We start from the raw sequence: 18,355 nt of genomic DNA on the forward strand, positions 1-18,355 counted from the left end.
AAAGGAAAATACTAAAGGAAAGTCTGCTTTGGAGCAGTAGTCTCTGGAAATATTTTTGCATTTTGGTTTGTGCATGAATAATGCATGGCTTGCAGAGGGGTAGGAAAAGAGCTTTTGAGTAGATTTCCGTGAGAGTTTTGGTTGTGTAACGTGCCAGGTATATTGGACTGAGCGATGGTAAAACAATCTGCAATCTTGTTTCTTTGTAGTGGAACCTGTAATGGTCAGCTTTGCTTCAGTCCCACATTATTTGCAGATAAATCCAACCTTTTGTTTTATTCACTGTGTTACTATTAGGATGCAGGCCACTCTGAGTAGATAATTTAATTACCCAAGCAGAATTATGAAGGATTTTGACCAGGATAATTTGCTGCTTCAGTATTTGCTGTGTAGATTAATACAGTTTGAAGTTTATATAGATGCCATAGTTCATTCTTTAGAGCTGACATATCTTTTTAGTGGTTCTGACAATTAGCATAAACTTTTGTTTGAAACATTATTTTTATGATGATGTTTTATGTTCTCTCACAGATGTGGCTGCGCTAGCATGTGGCCGTGAGTTCTTGGTTAGTTCAAGTCGTGAATTACTGGACACGATGATACGCCTCCTGGGAGACATGAAGCCAGGACTCTGTACCAAATTTAAAGTGTATGATGACTTTTTTTTTCCCCTTTCAAATGAAATGCATTATCTTGCAGTGTAGATCACAGTGATGACAGTAGTTTTCCCACTCTCCCATTATGTCCTTCCCTGGAGAGGAAACATAATTTCTGGAAACTCTTTTCATAGTAGCATTCCTTGCAGATATACCAGGCTCAGCTACAAGGCTAGTATCATCCAGGTTTTGTCTCTTTGGAAGTTTCTTAAGCACCATAATGTAGAGATGAGCAGGGATGCACTCTACTACCGTAGGAGGGGCTGGTGAGTGGAGGGTCAGATCAGGAAGGTATGAGGTCAAGTTTTAAAATAGAGAGGGTGTGGGAAACGTGGAGTCATATTTATTCTCTTCCAATGTGAAGACTGTGAAGTGCTATATCTGCTCAGGGAAGAAAGTGAGTTCTGTATCTGCTAAGAGCAAGTATTAAATTAGTTTATGCTACTTAGTAGCTAGAAGCACATGCCCTTATGTTTGTAAAGGTGATGCCTATAAAGGGACCTCGTAATACAGCATTGTAAAGAAAAGATCATGTTACACAGTTCAGGTGCTGGAAAAATATCTTCACCTTTTTCTCAGAGCTGTTACAGGCAGAGGATATATGGCTTTGAGCAAATTACCATGCCTTAATGAGTACTTGCTCATCCACTAAGCTGTGGGCACTTGCCCACCCCTCCCCATATACCTGGTTAATTTGTTCATGAAAATGGCTTAAGTCACTGTGGTGTTTTTCTCATAAATGGGACACACATGCACACACACTAAGAATTCATACCCAAGCCAGCTGTCACAGTTCAGCTGACAAACAGCAGCCCTGTCAGCCTCAATAATTTGCCTGCATCTTAACTTTGGATAGTTTTTGTCTTGCCTAACCTCCGCTACCAGAAAGCTAGATGTCAAGTATCTGCTGTCTGGACTCTTTCTCACAGCCAGTGGAAGGAGATGGGGCTGTCAGATGATGGCTCGCTGAGCCCAGGTTAGGGGGAACGAGTTGTCCTCTGTAGGTGCTTGCCTTTCCCCATTGGGTAGCCAGGGGAACCTGAATAACCTGTGCTGTAGGTAGTGGTTTAGGTACTTTGATGTCCATCATTTGCTGTGTTTCTCAAGCCTTGGGCTTGAAGGTCAGCACTCAGAACAGGGTAGTTAACACTTGCAACAGTGGGATTTTTTTTTTAAAGCCCCAACTAAAAGGTTTGTACGAGAATCTCACTTAAGAAAAGGTAATTTGTGCCTTCATGTATATAACAAAAAATAGACATGAAAAGAGGACCTATACTGTTTCAAAATCTGTAAAGGAAAAAAAAATAGTGAAAGGACTTTATTTTGAGAGGAGGAGGGAGAGGAAAGTGTACCTAAATGCACGCATGCACACACACTCTCTCTGCGTTTCAAGTGAATGTGTGTCTATGGGTCCAGATAAATTATTTTTAATAATTTCAGACTGTATTAATGTAATTGGACAATGTCATAGATTTGAGGGCCTTCCTTTTGAATTGACGTTTTGGGTAGTTTTTATATTTCAAAATCTGCCTGCTTTGCAGAAGAATTACACATGGTGATGTGAACTTGGCTGCCATACAGCAATACTGATAAAATATACATAAAGCAATCCCATGAAGTGGATAGGGATTCAACAGGGGCCAGCCTCTTAGGCTAACAAATTGAGTGAAGCTTAAAAAAAGAGGTTGCACGAGGTATTTAGTAAGTGAGAAACATTAAGCATATGTTACAATAGCTTGAATTCAGTGCATTGATAATGTTTTGTGACGTTCCACAGAACCAACAATTTTTTTCTTACTCTGAACTTGCTGTTTGGTAAAAAATTTGCTGTATTGTGACATTAGAGCAAATGCAAGAAAGGAGATTTCTTCATGGCCTTGTCATGGAACGAGGGATCCTGATTTGCTCAAATGTTTTAGTGCAAAATGTTTCCCTTGTGTTTGTCTTTCATCTCCATGGTCAGGTTCCTTTTTGTCAATGAGCTCCCTACATGCCTTGTCACTGTTCAGTTCTTAAAACCCATTACCAACACTGGATCTCTTTCCTGTCCTTTTTGGGGATTTTACACACTCCCAGTCCAGCAAAGGAGGTTTTGGGCTTGCTTGGTTTGTTCGTTTTTAAGTTGTTCTCTGTATGTAAGGTTTTTTTAGCTGCTTGTTAAATAATCAACATATTCATAAGCAGATGTGTCAGAAGAACTCCCTTTTCTCCCGCCCGTAAAATGAAAGACAATTGTGGGTTAAGGGTATGATAGTTAACATAAATTGTAGTGAAATTTCAAATTATGTATAGACAGGCTCTGGAGTCATAAATAACGTTTACACACACACACTCTTACTTACATACGTATACATGCATACACATGCATACATATAGATACATTTTTAGAGCTATACCTCATGAATGAAAATGTCTGTACATTATTTTGGAAATGCAGTGTGTTTTTTCTCAATACATTGCCATAGTATTACATGGAAGGACATCATCAGCTTAAAAGTTAATCAGTTAAAAAAACTGAAAATAAAAAGCCAAGGATATGTTTGTCTTTTGCTCCTTTTGAGGTTTTACAATTCTTTTCTAGCTTTTATTTTCAGAAATATTTTTCTTTACTGTGTGACAAATCAGGAGAAACTGTGAGTCTAATTCCACACACAGCAGTATCAAAGTAAGCTGGTAGAGAGAGGAGTCCTCTTTCCTCTTCTAGTTCTAGCAATCTCATGTTTTACTTGTACCGGTATATAGATAAAAAACTTACAGGGAAAAGGTGTAATTTATTCCAGCACTGCTACAATATCCATTGTAGTCCATGAGTACGTAATAAATGTATCCAAGGCATCTACATGAGTGTTGGGTCTGAAATCTCATGGGTGTCTTTGCCTTTCTGAAATAGCAGTGGTGTGAAAGACTTCAGGTTTTCTTCTCATTGGTATAGGGTTTGTTCAACATTTTTAATTGTTAGGCAGTCAATAAACATTTACACAGTTGTTCACAGTTATAATCAAATTGTTAGGAATATTTAATTTTGCTTGTGTAGCAGTTGAAAGTAGCCAGTAAGAATATGTGCTTTAGTACATACCAGCACATTTTATGTACTAATCCCATGTATTAAGCAGGCAAGAAGGGGCTTTAGCTGTGCTTTTAGTTCTAGATTTTAAAGAAAGCATTGACAGATACAGTAGTACAAGATGTTAATTAAATTTGACTTGCCTAAATAGGAAGACTATGAAGTGCGTAATTAAAAAGTCCTCTACATTAAAAAAAAAAAAAAAACAACAAAAAACCCCAAAACAAAACCAGAAAGCATAGTTTATCCAGTAATTATGTGTGTCAGGTTTGCTTCAACAAGCACTTTTGCAATAATTGTCCCAAATAATACATATTAGAATGTGCAAGTACTAGAGGTGAAGGGGGTATAAAGGGCCTGGAAATGCTTCTGTGTTGTGCTCAGGTGAGTGTGTTTAATTAGTACTAATATGCTACTACATTGGCTTGTGGTCTGGGTTATTGTCTTCTTCCGACACTCCAAAACCACAGCACTTCCCTGGATCACCACCACCACCAGTCCCTTTTATCTGCACAACGCAAACAAGTGAAACAGAAATCAAACCCAGCAGTATATTTTAGGTCACTTTGTTTCTAACTGCAAATATCAAACAGATGAAGGATGAAAGACAGTGGCAAGAAATGTTAACACTCTCCATTATAAGATACTGTTTTATTGATCATTTTCATTCTGGCTGGTCATAGGTAATGATGGCTGTGCTCCTTTGTCAGGGCTTGGGTTCTGGAAGCCAAGTAAGAGCTGCAGAGGCTTTACAAGCTGCCATTTCAGTTCCACAGCATCCCTCGCTGCTTGTCAGTGGCCTCTGATGCAGTAGATCTAATAATGTACTATTTCTTCCTACTCCTTAAGAGCCTAGGTGGTTAAACTCACAGTTGTGCAGCACATAATAAAAATTATGCCCCTTACAACTCAGTTTAGCCTGCAATGGGTTACTTTCCTGCTTTCTGAAGGTATGCATGGAGAGTGTCTGAAAGTGTGCTGGTAGCATTGTAGCTGCAGCCATGAGAACTCGTTTGAGAATAGGCTGTGAGGTTTGAAGTCCATTTGAAATAACATTATTCCCTTTTGTTTGGAAATGGTGGCAGTGCAGCGACATGCAGGTTTATTGCAGTCATGAGAGGCAGCAGCAGCCAAGCCAGCCCCAGAACAGAGATGATTCTGGCCCATTCCTGTTTCTCTAGTTGTTTTGTATGCAATCTGGCACCTAGCTGTGAGTGGGTACGATGACACATTCCATCAATGTTATAGGAGCTCTACCCATTCATCTTCCCTTTTCATTGTCCAGAAGATTGACTTGTGTGTTATCATAAAAAGTAATAGCATCCAGAATAGCACATCATAAAGTGCACTAATGCCCTGTCCCCTCAGCTATTCCACAGCTGTAAAGATGGTCTGCATAAAAGGCAGGACAGGAGAACATCACTAGAAGGGTGAAAGAATTTGTAAGACAACTTCTGACTCACGAGTATGACTCTTTTTTTCAGGAACATCAGGGGCCTGTTGCTTGAAGTTCGTAATACAGCAGTGATCTGATCCTGAAGGAGGCTGAGCATTAGTTTGTCTTGTTAATGCCAGTGGAGACTTTTTCCTGGATGCTTTCTGCTTTTGAGTATCAGGTCCCATTCCTACTGGAATTTATAGGGAAATTGAAATAATTTGCATTAAGCCCACTGAGACTCTGCTTACCTGAAAAACAAGGTTTTATCCACCAAAACCGTAAACAAACTTGTGTCAGCGACACGGAAGGTGGCATAACAACCTCAACATCAAATGTTTGAGAGCAGAACTTAGTTCAGGGGAAACTTCAGGAGAAGATTTAATCCCAACGAAATGCTCTGCATTGAGTCTTACCAATTGTTCTGGATAGCTTTGGACAGGGAGACTCATTCTGAGCCCCAAGTGACCATACTTGTCTGACAGTCAAAAGCACCTGAAAGGAAATTTTGACCCAGGCACTTTATCTGTGTAAAGACGCAAAGCTGCTATTTCTAGCAACCTTACAACATAACCTCAGCTCTGTCGTGGCTGAGGCTGAGGGGGTACAGTAGCCAAACCTCCTTTCCCTGATGTGTTTCAGATTTTGCAAGTTACTGATCATACTGAAGCTTTTCGTGTTTGCAGTAACATCAGTGTGAGCTGCCGTGGGAGAAGCTGGTGGGATCGGCAGGCTAAAGCAGTCCTTTTAAAATGCAGAGCCTTCTTCAGCCTACCTGTTTTTCTCTCTGTAGAAAAGTTGAGACTTTGGGTTAATTTATAACCTGTGATGTGTGCAGCCCCCAAATGACTAATGAAGTTCCTATTTTAGGAGGCTGATAAATTAGGAAACCCTGGGTTTGGAAGCTTTTGAATGCGTGGCTGAAATGAACGTATACTTACTATGTGTATTTTTATTTTATCGTTTACACACTGACGTGCAAGGGACAGTCTTGGTTTTGGTTTGTCAGAGATGTCATCTTTGTTTTTTTTCAATGCTCAATTAAGGAAACGTTTTCTAGCTGCCAGGACATAGATCTTCTCTGCTACCTGAAAGACAGGATATGGGTTCTCTCCTCTTTCACCACCAATGACTATAATAAAAGACCAAAAGAAATCACCTTCTGGGAAAACAAATGGCTTTGAGTGGGCCCAAATGTTATTTGGAGGCAGTTTTGAAGAGGTGCAGGTGAGAGTACCGTTTGGCCTGTGTTATCCTGGTGTTGATCTCCGCTCAGACAAGAGCACAGTTTACAGCCAAATTGAATTCCAGACTTGAAAAAAAAAAATGCCACTTGTACACTGAATGTAAGCAACCTGGATTCCTGAAGGCAAAGTAAATAGGAAAGTCTGTGGTGACATTTTAAGAGACAAGCGGTTGTGTTTTTTCACAGCAGGGTCTTGCTCAATGGCCCAGATCATATGGCCCTGCCTGACTGTGAGGGGCTGGAAAGCAGGCAGAGCAAGCTGGTCCTCTGCCTTGCACCCATGGCAGAAGGGACAATTCTGGCTTAGGAGGGAGTGTGCTAAGCTGAGCTGGGATTACTAATACCTTCCTTTTCCCTCCTTTAGGCCCTTCCCCTTCTTCCAAATGCTTTCGTAGGTGTAGTAACTTCCCCTGCCAGTGGAGAGAGACTACATTGGCGTTTGCTGTCTGCTGGCTATATATTGCATCTCTTCCCATTTGCGGGAGGAATGGGAGGAGATGCGAAAGAGGATGGCATAAGCAATGTGTCTGTGTTTCAGCTGACTGGAGGATCAGTGTACAGAAAGGCCAGTGTTGCACAACAGATGGAGTAGAGACTTCCTTTGACATTTCTAGCACTCAGTTTACAGTCTTGCTTTCTGTGTTTCCTTGTGGCCCTTTTGTTTGTCAAGGCAAACAGCTTATTTGAGATGGTCTTCTGCCCAGTGGGGATCATCACCGTGAAAGCTCTGTTGCATAGGTTGTGTGGTCACGTAAAGCCAAGTCCTGGTTTTGCACATCTCGCATAATGAATCTCATGGAGTTTGAGACTTTCTTCCCCTCGCGTGGGATATTTTTCCATGTGTTTGAAATACGTGATTTAACAGTAGAAATAAGGTTTTGCACAATGTTGCTTATATGTTATTTGAGATCTGTCTCTTTTATCAAAATATAAATTATTAGAAAAAGCTTCTGCATCAGTACACTCCTGGCATAAATAGCAAAAGATGCTAAAACATGCAAAGAAGTCAAAGGACATCACATCTTTTTTTCTTTCAATTCTAGGCTAATCCTAATGTCACTTTACAACGTGAGTATCAACTTGAAAGGCTTGAAGTACATCAGTGAAAGTCCAGGGTTTATTCCTTTGCTTTGGTGGCTGTTGAATGGTAAGTTGCTCCAAGAACCTTGTGAATTGTGACTTTGGGAATTGTAGATTGGCAATAGGTGTTGCAAATAACAAAACAGAAATGCATATCTGTAACCTGATTACGCATAGCTTTTGTCAAATTAAAAGTAGACAAAAAGGTTAAATAGCTAGAGGGAGGGGATGCGCATTTCCCACAACATTTTTGGCACTGTATGTAATATTCCGTTAATATAAAATTTATGGATGGTAGAATTAAAAATAGGGAATGGAAAAGTTTGAGAAAATGGTTTTTAAAAAGCCACCTGTATTTTCACATACCAACTTTAAAATAAACCCTGAGGGGAGCTATGTATCAGTTCACTACGGTTTGGCAAAAGAAAATGTAACTGTGTTCTGACACATTTTGGGGAGAGAAGCTAATCTTTGTAACTACACTCACCTGTGACAAAAGTGACCAATTCTACAGCTGAAGAGAGGCCTTGTGCTCTAATAGGATTTGGGCTTGCAGGGCTTGAGTACTATTCCTAGCTTTGCCTTTGGCCAGTGCAGGACTTCAAGGACATCAAGGACTTCTGTTGCCACTGTCAGGTGCATGAGTGACATCAAGGCTCTGCTCTTCCAGAGGCTTCAAATCCCTGCGTAGGAGCCAGCAGAGATTGACGTTGCCAGTGTGCGTCGGACTTGGCTGGTAGCTGTGTGCACAGCTCATAAGGGAGAGCGAGGACAGCAGTAAGAACAGAGCTGTGACACTGTCCTGCCTATGAACTGCTCCTAGGGTTGCTCTGTCTTGGTTTTCTCAAGTTTCTGTGGCTTGTCCATGAGAAGATTTTGGTGTACAGTTCATAGGACTGGGGAGATTAGTCATCCCGGCACTCTGTGCTGCTCTGCAAAACGCTGCTTAAATACAACTAGTAAATACTAACAGCAGCTGAAGTGAGGGAGGTTGCATCTGCTTTATCAAGGAGTTAATTTGATATTGAAATTTTGGAAAAGCTTTGACTTTGACAGGTAAACCGGAAGCTACTTGTATTGCTCACACTTCCCTCAACTATTTTACAGAAAATGTAGGTACTTGTGCTTTTCACCAAATAATTTCCTGCTTTGCAATGCCATAGGGTCTCTCTTTTGAGATGTCAGAAAATTAAATAATTCTTTTAAGACTACTGGAAAACACCGGTGTTTTATACGTTTTTTTTAATATAGTTTGAGAAAAATTATATTATCGGAGAACACTGAATGCATGGTCCTTTGTCCTGTTGTGCTTAGAAATTTAACATATGTTAGTCCAGATTTTCCTTTTACTTTATGTTTGGCTAATATATACACGAGCTGTTGTTCTAGGAAAAAAAAAAAACAAAAACCACAAAACCAAAACATCCTCAAAACCCTGTCTAACTGTGAGTTCCCAAATGTACCCTTCTAAATGTTGTGATAAAATGAAGCAGCTAATTGTTTGAGGCAGTCTATTGTTTAAAGAAGGCTTCTAGGTCACAGAAGAGGATGAAATGGGGCACAGTTATAATTAATTTTCAGCTGCTAATGGCAGTAAGAAATGGAAAGGCTGCTCTGTATTTTGAAAGTGTTAATTGTGTATGGCTGGGTTGTAGAAGGAAGGATGGGCATGGCTAATTGCTTCACTTTTGGTAATAAAGTTCTCCAGTTACAGCAAAGGAGGAAGATTCTCAGATAAACCACATATGCTGTTTCAGATTTCTTACTTTGGAGGAAGCCTGCTTACTGTCAAGGGAGAGGGCTGACTGGTTTGTGTATCAGATGAGAGGTCAGATCCAACACCCGATCTTGTTCCCTTCATTTTTTATGAGATGTCTGTAGTTTTCTATACATTTGATCTATTTCTAAATGTTCTAACTTGCAAAACTCCGTAGCTTCCTCCTACTCTTGCTCTTCTCCTGTTTCCGTGGCCAGCGTCTTCAGCTTCTGTTAGCCGTGATTCAGCTTACAAACACCTGGAGCTGCCACAGCACAAGGTCTTAACAGTTTTTTCCATGCAAGAGAGTAAAGCACTACACTCTGCTGGCAGGGTATCCTGCATATGCTGCCTTCCTGCAGGAAGCTTCTTCAAAGAGTGTTTTGATTAAGGCTTCTGAGATGATTCAGCTTTCCACAGTTCTGTAAGCTTTTATCAGCGTTCCCACTAAGAGAGGCCCCAGAAATCATCCTCTGACTTTTTCAGAGAATCATCCTGTTTGCTTTTCCGTCATCAGTCTACAAGTGTCTTTGACCTCAGCCTATACATCAAAGCCATTTTTCTCCCACTGGCTTGTACGCAGCTGATAAACCCCTCAAAATCCTTCTCTTGAATTCACAGTCTCTGCCCAGACTTCTTATTCTTGTTCCCTGAAGAAGAATGTCCTTTCCCTTAAGTGAGGAGAGCAAATAATTAACTTGATTTTCTTTATTCCCCTCTGTTGTATCTGAAGCAAAGAGGGATTTGATTCAGGTTGTCTAGCAGGCTTTTTAAAGAGGCAGAAATAAGCCTTGACATTGAATACATGGACAGGAAGAGAAAGAAGGAAAAATCTAATAAAGCTTTCTAATGGAGTAAGAATGTTAACAGCAAACTGGATTCGGCTGTCCTACTGTCTTTGGAAAATTTGGATGAGCTGGTATGACTTCACACTCGCTAACAGGAATTCTTAATAGCGCTTTCTGCTGGAGGCTATGCTGATAATAGGCAAAAACCAAATGTTTAATACACTTTTGGAAGGTAATGCAGATCTCTGTAGTTTTAGCATTTTATGAGGTGGGTTATTTTTTCTTTTTTTCCCCACCGTTTTAAACACTGTCTAAAAGATGGTCACCCTTAATAAGCAACACTGATCACTGAGGAATATATTCTGATAGCTTATGTGGCTATTGTGTTCTTGCATAGGTATCAGCTATGCCAACCTATACCTTCAAAGCCTGGTGCCAGCGTAAAACACATGGATGATGACTCAGATTTCTGCCCATGGAGCAGCTTGTGGGATCTGTAGAGTTCTCATCTTGTGGAGCACCATTTATTTGCAGAGCAGCTGTTTCCATCTTGGAGAAAATGGGCAGCTTTAGTTTCCTCCATCAGCTGCTGTCCCTGTCTTGGCTAAGGGTTTTGCATAAATTTCAGATTTAAAGAAGCCCTGTCCTCAGCAATAGAAAAAGAAGTTATGTAATTTTGGAGTAAAAGGGTCTAGGCTCTTTGGTTTTGGGTTTGTTGGTTGGGTTTTTTTTATTATCCTGTATCTTTATTTTGGTTTTCCCCACTTTTCTTTGAAGGCAGTTATAAATATTGCTCTCCTTGGATACATGGGAAAGTGTGGAATTCAGAGAGATTTGGTGAGGGACACTTCTCATCTATAGCTGGGAAATTGCTCCAGGTACTTCATTAAACAAAAGACAACAAGAGAAGTATGACTAATCTTAGATCTTTCCCTTCAGTTTCCTCCACCAAAAATCTAACCTTGTTTATCCAAATTCTTTGCAAATGACGGTCACTATTATAAATGCCTGTATGAAGCATATTCTCATTTTGCTAATTCTGCCTGCAACCTTCAATACTAAACCTGAAGGTTTCTAATGCCTTGCTTTTCTGTCCAAATTGGCTATGGCTATGAGAGTTTTTGAAAATTCAGGTTATTTGCATGACAGCATTTTATTTAAAATACATCTGGACAAACAGAACCCCACTATTTATAAACTGATGTCTGTATTAAAACAACTCTTCGTTTGTAAATCAAAACCTCAGTTACCAGTCTTTCAATTGCTCAGAAGTTTCATACTCTTCAGACTATGAAATTAATCTTAAAAAGAGGATCACCCTTCTTGCCCTTTAAGACTACATCCATTTTATTAAATGGGAAGATGTCAGCTCTGACGCAGAAAGTCCCTGAAACACAGTTAGCTGAGAGGCTGGAAGAGTGGCCAGGGGAAGTCTCGCTGAATGCTTGCCCTTTTCCATGTTCCCCTCTAAGCAGCTGCTGCAAATGATACTTGCCCAGATGGAGCTCTGGCTGGGTGCGGTGTGGCTGTCCTTGCCATCTTAGCAGGAGTTTCTTGACTAGGTCCTCGTCCTGCCTAACAGCAGACTCATGCAAACTGATGTTCCCCTGAGGAGCACAGTGTTTCTCCTTTTGTGGATATATGTAAGAAACCTTGACTCTGGTAAACACATCCGTCACTGAAAAGCATTGACTTGTTCCTACCTTGTTACTTTCATTCAGTAGACTGTTGTGGGAATCCTCAGAAGCCCAAGCAAGGATTGGTAGGAGCTGGACAATGTATCTAACAGCTCACCCACAAATCTGCAGGCTGCAGAGTGACATCTGTGCAAGCTTCTTTCCACTTGCAGCCCCTAAGTTAGCAGTCTGGCAAACTGGGACTGAATTGCTGCTTCGATCTGGACCCTGGGAGTCTCTCTCAGGGATTTCCTTGATAAAAGTGTGAGAACCATGTGTTGTAGGAGAGTGGGGAATTCTGGTTAGCTGAACTGCATGTGGGAGCAGCCACCTGGCCACAGAGGAGACTGAAGCAAACCCATCTGGTATAGAGGAGCTGGGGAAAATATGTTGCAGAGAGAAAGTGCGTTTGTGCCTGTAGGAATTGCAGCAGCAAAGCTCGCTCACTCCTTCTGCCAAGGTGTCCTCCCTGCTTCTTCCCCACATACCATCTTTATTGCAACACTGCTTGTCTCCTCAGACCTATCAGCATTGTGAAAATGTCTGGAAAACTCTGCTGCAGGTACTGGCTTAGCTCCGCCAGCATTGGCAATGAAAACAGATCTTACATAGGGCAAGCTGTGGCCCTAGCTCTCTCTGTTAGACATGCTATGAATGTAGGTAGTCTACAGGTTCAGAAAAAGGAGAAGGGGAGTGGCAGGTCGCCCCTTCATGCTAGAATCAGGCAGTAATTGAACTGAATGACATTTACAACAGTGGTGGGAAGCCTTTGAAATACTGCCTTTGTACATAGACATAGCTGTAAACAGCTTGCTGGTAATAAATCTTGCATTCAGGTGGCCAGGGAATGGTATGGGCACGTGTAAATTGAGTTCACACAACTCAGAGCCAATTGTGGATAAGCTATTTAGCATTGATGTAATGCAATTACTTAAACCCTGCTGTAGGGAACAGTTCATCTGAGAGCGTAGTGCTAATGACAGATGTGACTAAAATCTGTCCACGTTATCAGTTGCTTTTGTCAGTGACTGAAAGCCATTGACATCAAACAGTAATGCTGGCAGCTAGCAGAACGTCAGCAAACTCCAGCAGTTTCAACACCTTGTTAAAATTGCATCAGCATTTTATGATGGTGCTAGGCTTATACTATGCTTGTGATCCTTGACTGAGGCAAGCAGCTTAATTTCTTCCCCTATTCCCCAGAAATAATTATTGTAGTTTTGAAATTTTAGTTGAAGGGATGTGTGTGCTCGTTGTTGGGAGGATATGATGCAGTGATTTGATTACAGCTAAAGGATTTCTTTGATCTTGTACAAACAAAATGTTACTCACTAGTGTAGAAATGACTAAAACTGGAAGCTATTGAAATAAGTATATTGCTGAATAATGAAGATTCCTTACATATCTTCTGAGTACTTTTTAGACAGGATTTTTTAGAAAAACTGCCTAATGATATTGGAGAAACAAGCCAAAGACTTAGAGGGTTGTTTGTTGTTGTTTTTTTTTTTAAGTCCTCTTAGAAAACATGATTATCCATAATAAGTACTATTCTCAAAACTGCATGTAATTCTAACAGAGTATATTTTGAGGCATATGTATCTATTTAACTCGAAGTGTCTCAAAATACATGCAAAACAATGGCAATCAGAGGTTAAATGCGTATTAAGTCATCTTCTGGTGCAGGATCATTTCCTTCCTTTGCTGTATGCCCGAGTGCCTAATCTGTTCTTCATTTGAGTGACTCAAGCCGTTGAGCTTCCCTGGCTGCTGCTGGAGATTCTTCCTAGAACCTCTTTGCTCTTACTGGAAAATGTTCATGCTTGTCAAGCTGGAAGTCATTTCCTGATCTCCTACAGATCCTAATTTTGTTAGCTCCGCTGCTAACACTCCTTCCCTGATCAATTCTTTACTTTCTACAGCCTTTAAACACTTGCAAATAGTAGTAACTTAGATGCCTGTAACTGTATTAATAACAAAGTACTTTTCATCCAGGAATTTAAAACAGCCTACATATATGAAGCTTCCCAGCGGTACTGCAAGCCATTAAAAGCTTTATTTCATGGAGGAATAACGTCACATGGAGGAAGATTGTAACGAACTACATAAATTTCACTCCCAGAAGCTTCTTTCTTACTGCTTATTTGGGCTATGGTTTGTTGCTGCTATTTTGGGTGAATAAATGTAGAATAATACTAAATACAGAGAAAGAGGGCAGGTGATATGTGCAGTTTGAACATTGTATCTGGCAAAAAAAAAAAAAGGAATTAAAAAAATCTTTGCAGGCATGAAGACAAAAATGGAAGGAATGGGAGGATGAATTTCAAGGCTTTTAGTCATATTTTGATGGGGTCAAAATAAATCTGAAAACCAAAGCCGTCACCCACGTTTTTTCAAAAGGATTCACTGAGGTATTGCTGCCCAAGGAATTAGACATAAAGTCTTGCTGTCTGGGAGTCTGAGTTGCAGCATTTCTCCATGAGTTATGACTGCTCATCACTCAGAAAATTGCACCTGCAGGTACTGCTGGAGATGATGATGGAGACTGTAGAACTTTCAGCCCAGGTGGCAGCAATAGGAGTGGCTGTGCTGTGGGTATGACCAGGTCTGTGGGGTGTGCAGCACTAATCACTGGTGTTTTTTTTAAATGCTGATTTGAATGTCTATAGCTGTCCAGTATGCCTAATAGCTAAAATTCTCCTTGCACAGAAAATCAGGAAATGGATGTTATTGTTTGGGTTTGGACAACTTCTATGTCCTCAGATTATACCCCACTCTGCTAGTTTCCCAGGAGAAAGTAGAATTCCTTTCCTAAGAGGTTTACACTTTAAGTAGGAAAGAAGGTATGGTAGAAAAGACCTACATATCTCATTTATACTGGAAAATGGAGGGAGAGAGAGATAGTGCCTGGCTTGTGGGCATAGATCAGATGTCAGAGTGTTTAATACTGTATTTCAGCCATGTGCTAGTGGGAATTACTTAAAAATTCCTGTCTCGACAATCAGTTTTGTGCTTAAAGCTGTAGTCATCTTCACTGTCCATCACACTCAGTTTTCTCCTCTGGGTGCTTTCAACGTTTCCCCATGTGCCTTAGTGAATAATCCTCCTTAGTCCTTTTTCAGGTCACTGGTGTTAGGTATTAAATAGGCCAGGAAAGGAGAGAACTTGCCTCAGCCCACCAAATGCTTCCTTCAAACTCAGTACAGTGTGGTTTATTGCTGCACTGCATTTATGTTCCTTCAGTGAGATTTTTGGTCTCTGTGGTGATTTTGTGCGCAAAGTGATCTGAATTAATTTTTCTCAACATTTCTGCACAGCGCTTTATCAAAAGCTTGCTGAAGACTAGGTATGCTACTGACAAACACATAAAAAATGCATGGCACGTGGAACAAATAACTACTTCAGCCATAAAAATATAATGTATTTTCATTTGGAATATGCAGAACAGAGAAGTGCAAAAATGGGGCTTTCTACCAGATGCTTTTGATAAAGCTATAAACAATGAAATGCAAATGGACTGTTGTGAATGATTAAAATATAATGCTCCTAATGTTTCAGTAATTAAAAATGCACCCTGTGTTCTTAACAGTGGAGTTATTCTACGTCTTCCTAGCTTAAGTCAGTCAAAGGTCTTTGCTGCATTTCTCTGACGCATTCGTAAGCAGCAGCACTTAGCTTCAGTACCCATTTCAATTTTGTGTAGACTTAATTAAACACTTGGAAGGTTGATACATGGTTACCAGAAAGTTTTATGAAGATTAATATTTTATTGAGCTTTGAAGGAATATGAAGGCTTGTGTAAAAAGAAATTAAAGAAAAGCCTGGTGATTTCCTGTGGATTTGATTAGTTGTTCTGTTTGTTTTTTAAGTCTGAATAGTCAGGGGATATAGCTTGTTCTGCTCTTAAATTGGATTGCATCCAACAGTACATCTTGGCTACTGACTGGATAAATTCAAGTTGATAAATTCCCTGATTTACATTTGAAAAACAAGAGAAAGGTTCCTGGCTACCTCTCCCTCCTTGAGGGGCAAACCTCCCCTAAGCACAAGCTGCTGAGGAGGGCAAAGATGCTGTTTTCAGGTTCCTTCTAGAGCCAGCCAGCCAGCACCAAATGGCAGCTGTGAATTATGAAACTTCAGTTATTCCTTGTCTGCCTGGTGGGTCATGGGGAATGGAACTGTAGAGCTTTAATGCTACTTTTTTGGACTCGCTTCTAATAAGCGCTGGATTTTTTCCTCCCCCATTTTAGACCCGGATACAGAAGTTTGTCTTCATGCTCTGCGGCTCCTCCAGTCTGTGATTCTGGAGCCAGAAGTATTAGCCAAGTCAGCCTCTGAGATGCGTGATACTTTGCCATTTCAGCGTATCATTGCACTGTCAAAGAGCCGCAATGCGGATCTGCAAGCACTTGCAAAAGAACTACTTGAAGATCTTAAAATACTTGAGTACGAAGCATAGAAGAGCTCGATGATACCAACTGCTTACGTCTTTCCTATATTTTTATGCTGCAAGAGTTGTTGGAGATGGGCTTGACTGAAAAAACCTCTGCTTAAAGTTCCTCTGACAAAAATCTTTTTCGGAAATTAGGTAACCCGACTAAAATAATACTTGGGAAAATGTGTTGGGTTTTAGCTGCCCAGATGTCATCTTAGGTGAGCTGATAAAGATGGGACAGACTTAATTTCTTTGAATAAGATTTTGTTGATTACGGGTTTCCAAAATGATCCAGGTTATGTTGTCTGTTTACCGTATATAGGGAGTAAAGTAGTCATCTCATTCATTGATAATATATAGTTTATTGCAGTAGTAAATAATCCTTTTTGTCCATCCTTAAGAATTACTGTTCTGTGAGGAAAGCTTTGTTGCGTTTCATAACTCTTCTGTGTCAGAATGCATCTCAAGTTCCGTTGTTGTTGTTATTTCTCACCTCTCTTTTTCTATTCTAATAAAAGAAATTCTGTACCGTGTAATGGATTCTGCTTTCAAAATCTGCATTCAGTTTCACTTGAACTGCAAGTCAACCCAGCCTGTGGCTGCCAGACATACTAGAAACTGAGCCATTGTTTTTTCAAAAGCCCTGAAAAAAGGAAACGAGTTACTGTTGTCTGTGGTACCTAGTTGTGCGCTGAAGAGGCTAAAACGAACTGCCTCTCTGTTGTGAGCAGCACTGCGTTCCCTCACAACTCTTGGGTGTGTTAGAGTTTCTGTGTACAGCTTGCTTACCTCAGTGGTAAATACAGACATTTGTGTGCTTTTTATTGGTAGAAAGAAAGAGTATCCATTTACGTGATGGTGGAAACGCAGCTGGTTAGGTGGTGCTATTCAGGGGAGTGCAAATGAGAAAGGCAATGCTGTGGTAGCAGCTATTTCCATACTGAAGTTACGGTACCTCTGTTGTGAACCCAGCCTATTAACAAAATACAATGTGGATTTCTAATCCAAATGTATAGAAAACACAAAGTAAACTTCATAGGATTTAAATATTGTGATTGGTAGGCAGTTTTAGAAGACAACCGTCGTAGAGTGTATAAATTAAGATATGGGTCCTCTCCCGTTAGGCTGTTTGCAGAATGATGAATGTTCAGAGTTAGAAAAGTAATAAACCAGCTTAAAATTACTGGAAATAATTGGCTTAAATGCTACAAATGGTAGCGGTCTGATTTGGGACTGTTTGAAATTAAGATTAAGATACAGATCTCACATACATGAAAGGGTTGCGTGGGGTTCTGCTGTGTCTGATTCAACACTACATTGAACTTACCAAGTGCAGATTTTTGGAAGGCTTTACATCTTCTTTAGGCATGCTTTCTTTGGTTTTGTTTTCTTATCTTGCTATCCTAGTTAAACCTCCTAGAGGTTAATCCTAAAGGGATCAAAATGATAACCAGTAATTTTGTGGAATATCAACTCATGAAAGTGTTCAATTTTAAGAAACACTAAAGGGCATCCACATTCGATTTAATTGGTATCTGCTCATGAAGGTCTTCCATGAAACTTTTGGAATCCAGTGCATAACAGAAAAAAAAAAAAAAGTAGTTCTGTGAGCAGAGGAGCTGGTGAAGCCCCATGGCCTGTGGATTTGAGATATTTCTTGAAACTTTCCCAGTCCTTCTCAGCCCTTCCCCCTGAAACCAAGTCTACCCAAGGGGTAGCATGGAGCACGTGAGCTGAGGGTGACACGGATGCTCGTGGCCAGGTTAGTAACCTGTGTCAATGGGCTAGTTAGCTGCCACCAGGCAGGGTATACACTGCTCTTCCAGGTTTGCCCTCGTGAAGGTTTTAATTTAGGTCTTTTCTGCTGTTACCCTAGCTGGTCATGGAGCTTGAGGGAGCTTAATTATCTCTGAGGTCTTTTCCCTCTGTCAAGTTTGCTGGGAGCTGACTTACAGATTCAGTGTTATGAGAGGGACTGGCAATGTAGTTGCACCTCATTTCTGTATGAAATCAGGAAACAAAATGCTCAGGACAGGCATTTTAATTGTGCATCCACTGGTATGGTCAGCACTTAAAAGCCATGCTAGAATAGGTGATTCGAGACACTACAGTTTTCCCCAGCAAGCTGCTCAAATCTTATGATAAGAATTTGGAAGTCTCCCAGGTGACTTTATTTTCAGGTGTAGCTCACCAGGACTGTTCCTTCAGAATCAGGCCATCAA

General features: G+C 40.5%; 1 protein-coding gene across 2 annotated transcripts in view; it reads left to right on the plus strand.

The window, feature by feature from the left end:
• Positions 1–16,667, plus strand: part of HSF2BP (heat shock transcription factor 2 binding protein) — a 33,690-nt gene extending 17,023 nt beyond the window's left edge. For both annotated transcript variants that reach the window (XM_075098823.1, XM_075098831.1), the window contains exons 6-8: positions 532–649; positions 7,445–7,548; positions 15,949–16,667. In XM_075098823.1, coding sequence (XP_074954924.1) covers positions 532–649; positions 7,445–7,548; positions 15,949–16,157 — 431 coding nt within the window. In that variant the 3' untranslated portion in view covers positions 16,158–16,667. The remainder of the gene's footprint in view (positions 1–531; positions 650–7,444; positions 7,549–15,948) is intronic.
• The last annotated feature ends 1,688 nt before the right edge of the window (positions 16,668–18,355 follow it).

Source organism: Phalacrocorax aristotelis, chromosome 1 (genome assembly GCF_949628215.1).
Source record: "Phalacrocorax aristotelis chromosome 1, bGulAri2.1, whole genome shotgun sequence".
NCBI lineage: Eukaryota > Metazoa > Chordata > Aves > Suliformes > Phalacrocoracidae > Phalacrocorax > Phalacrocorax aristotelis.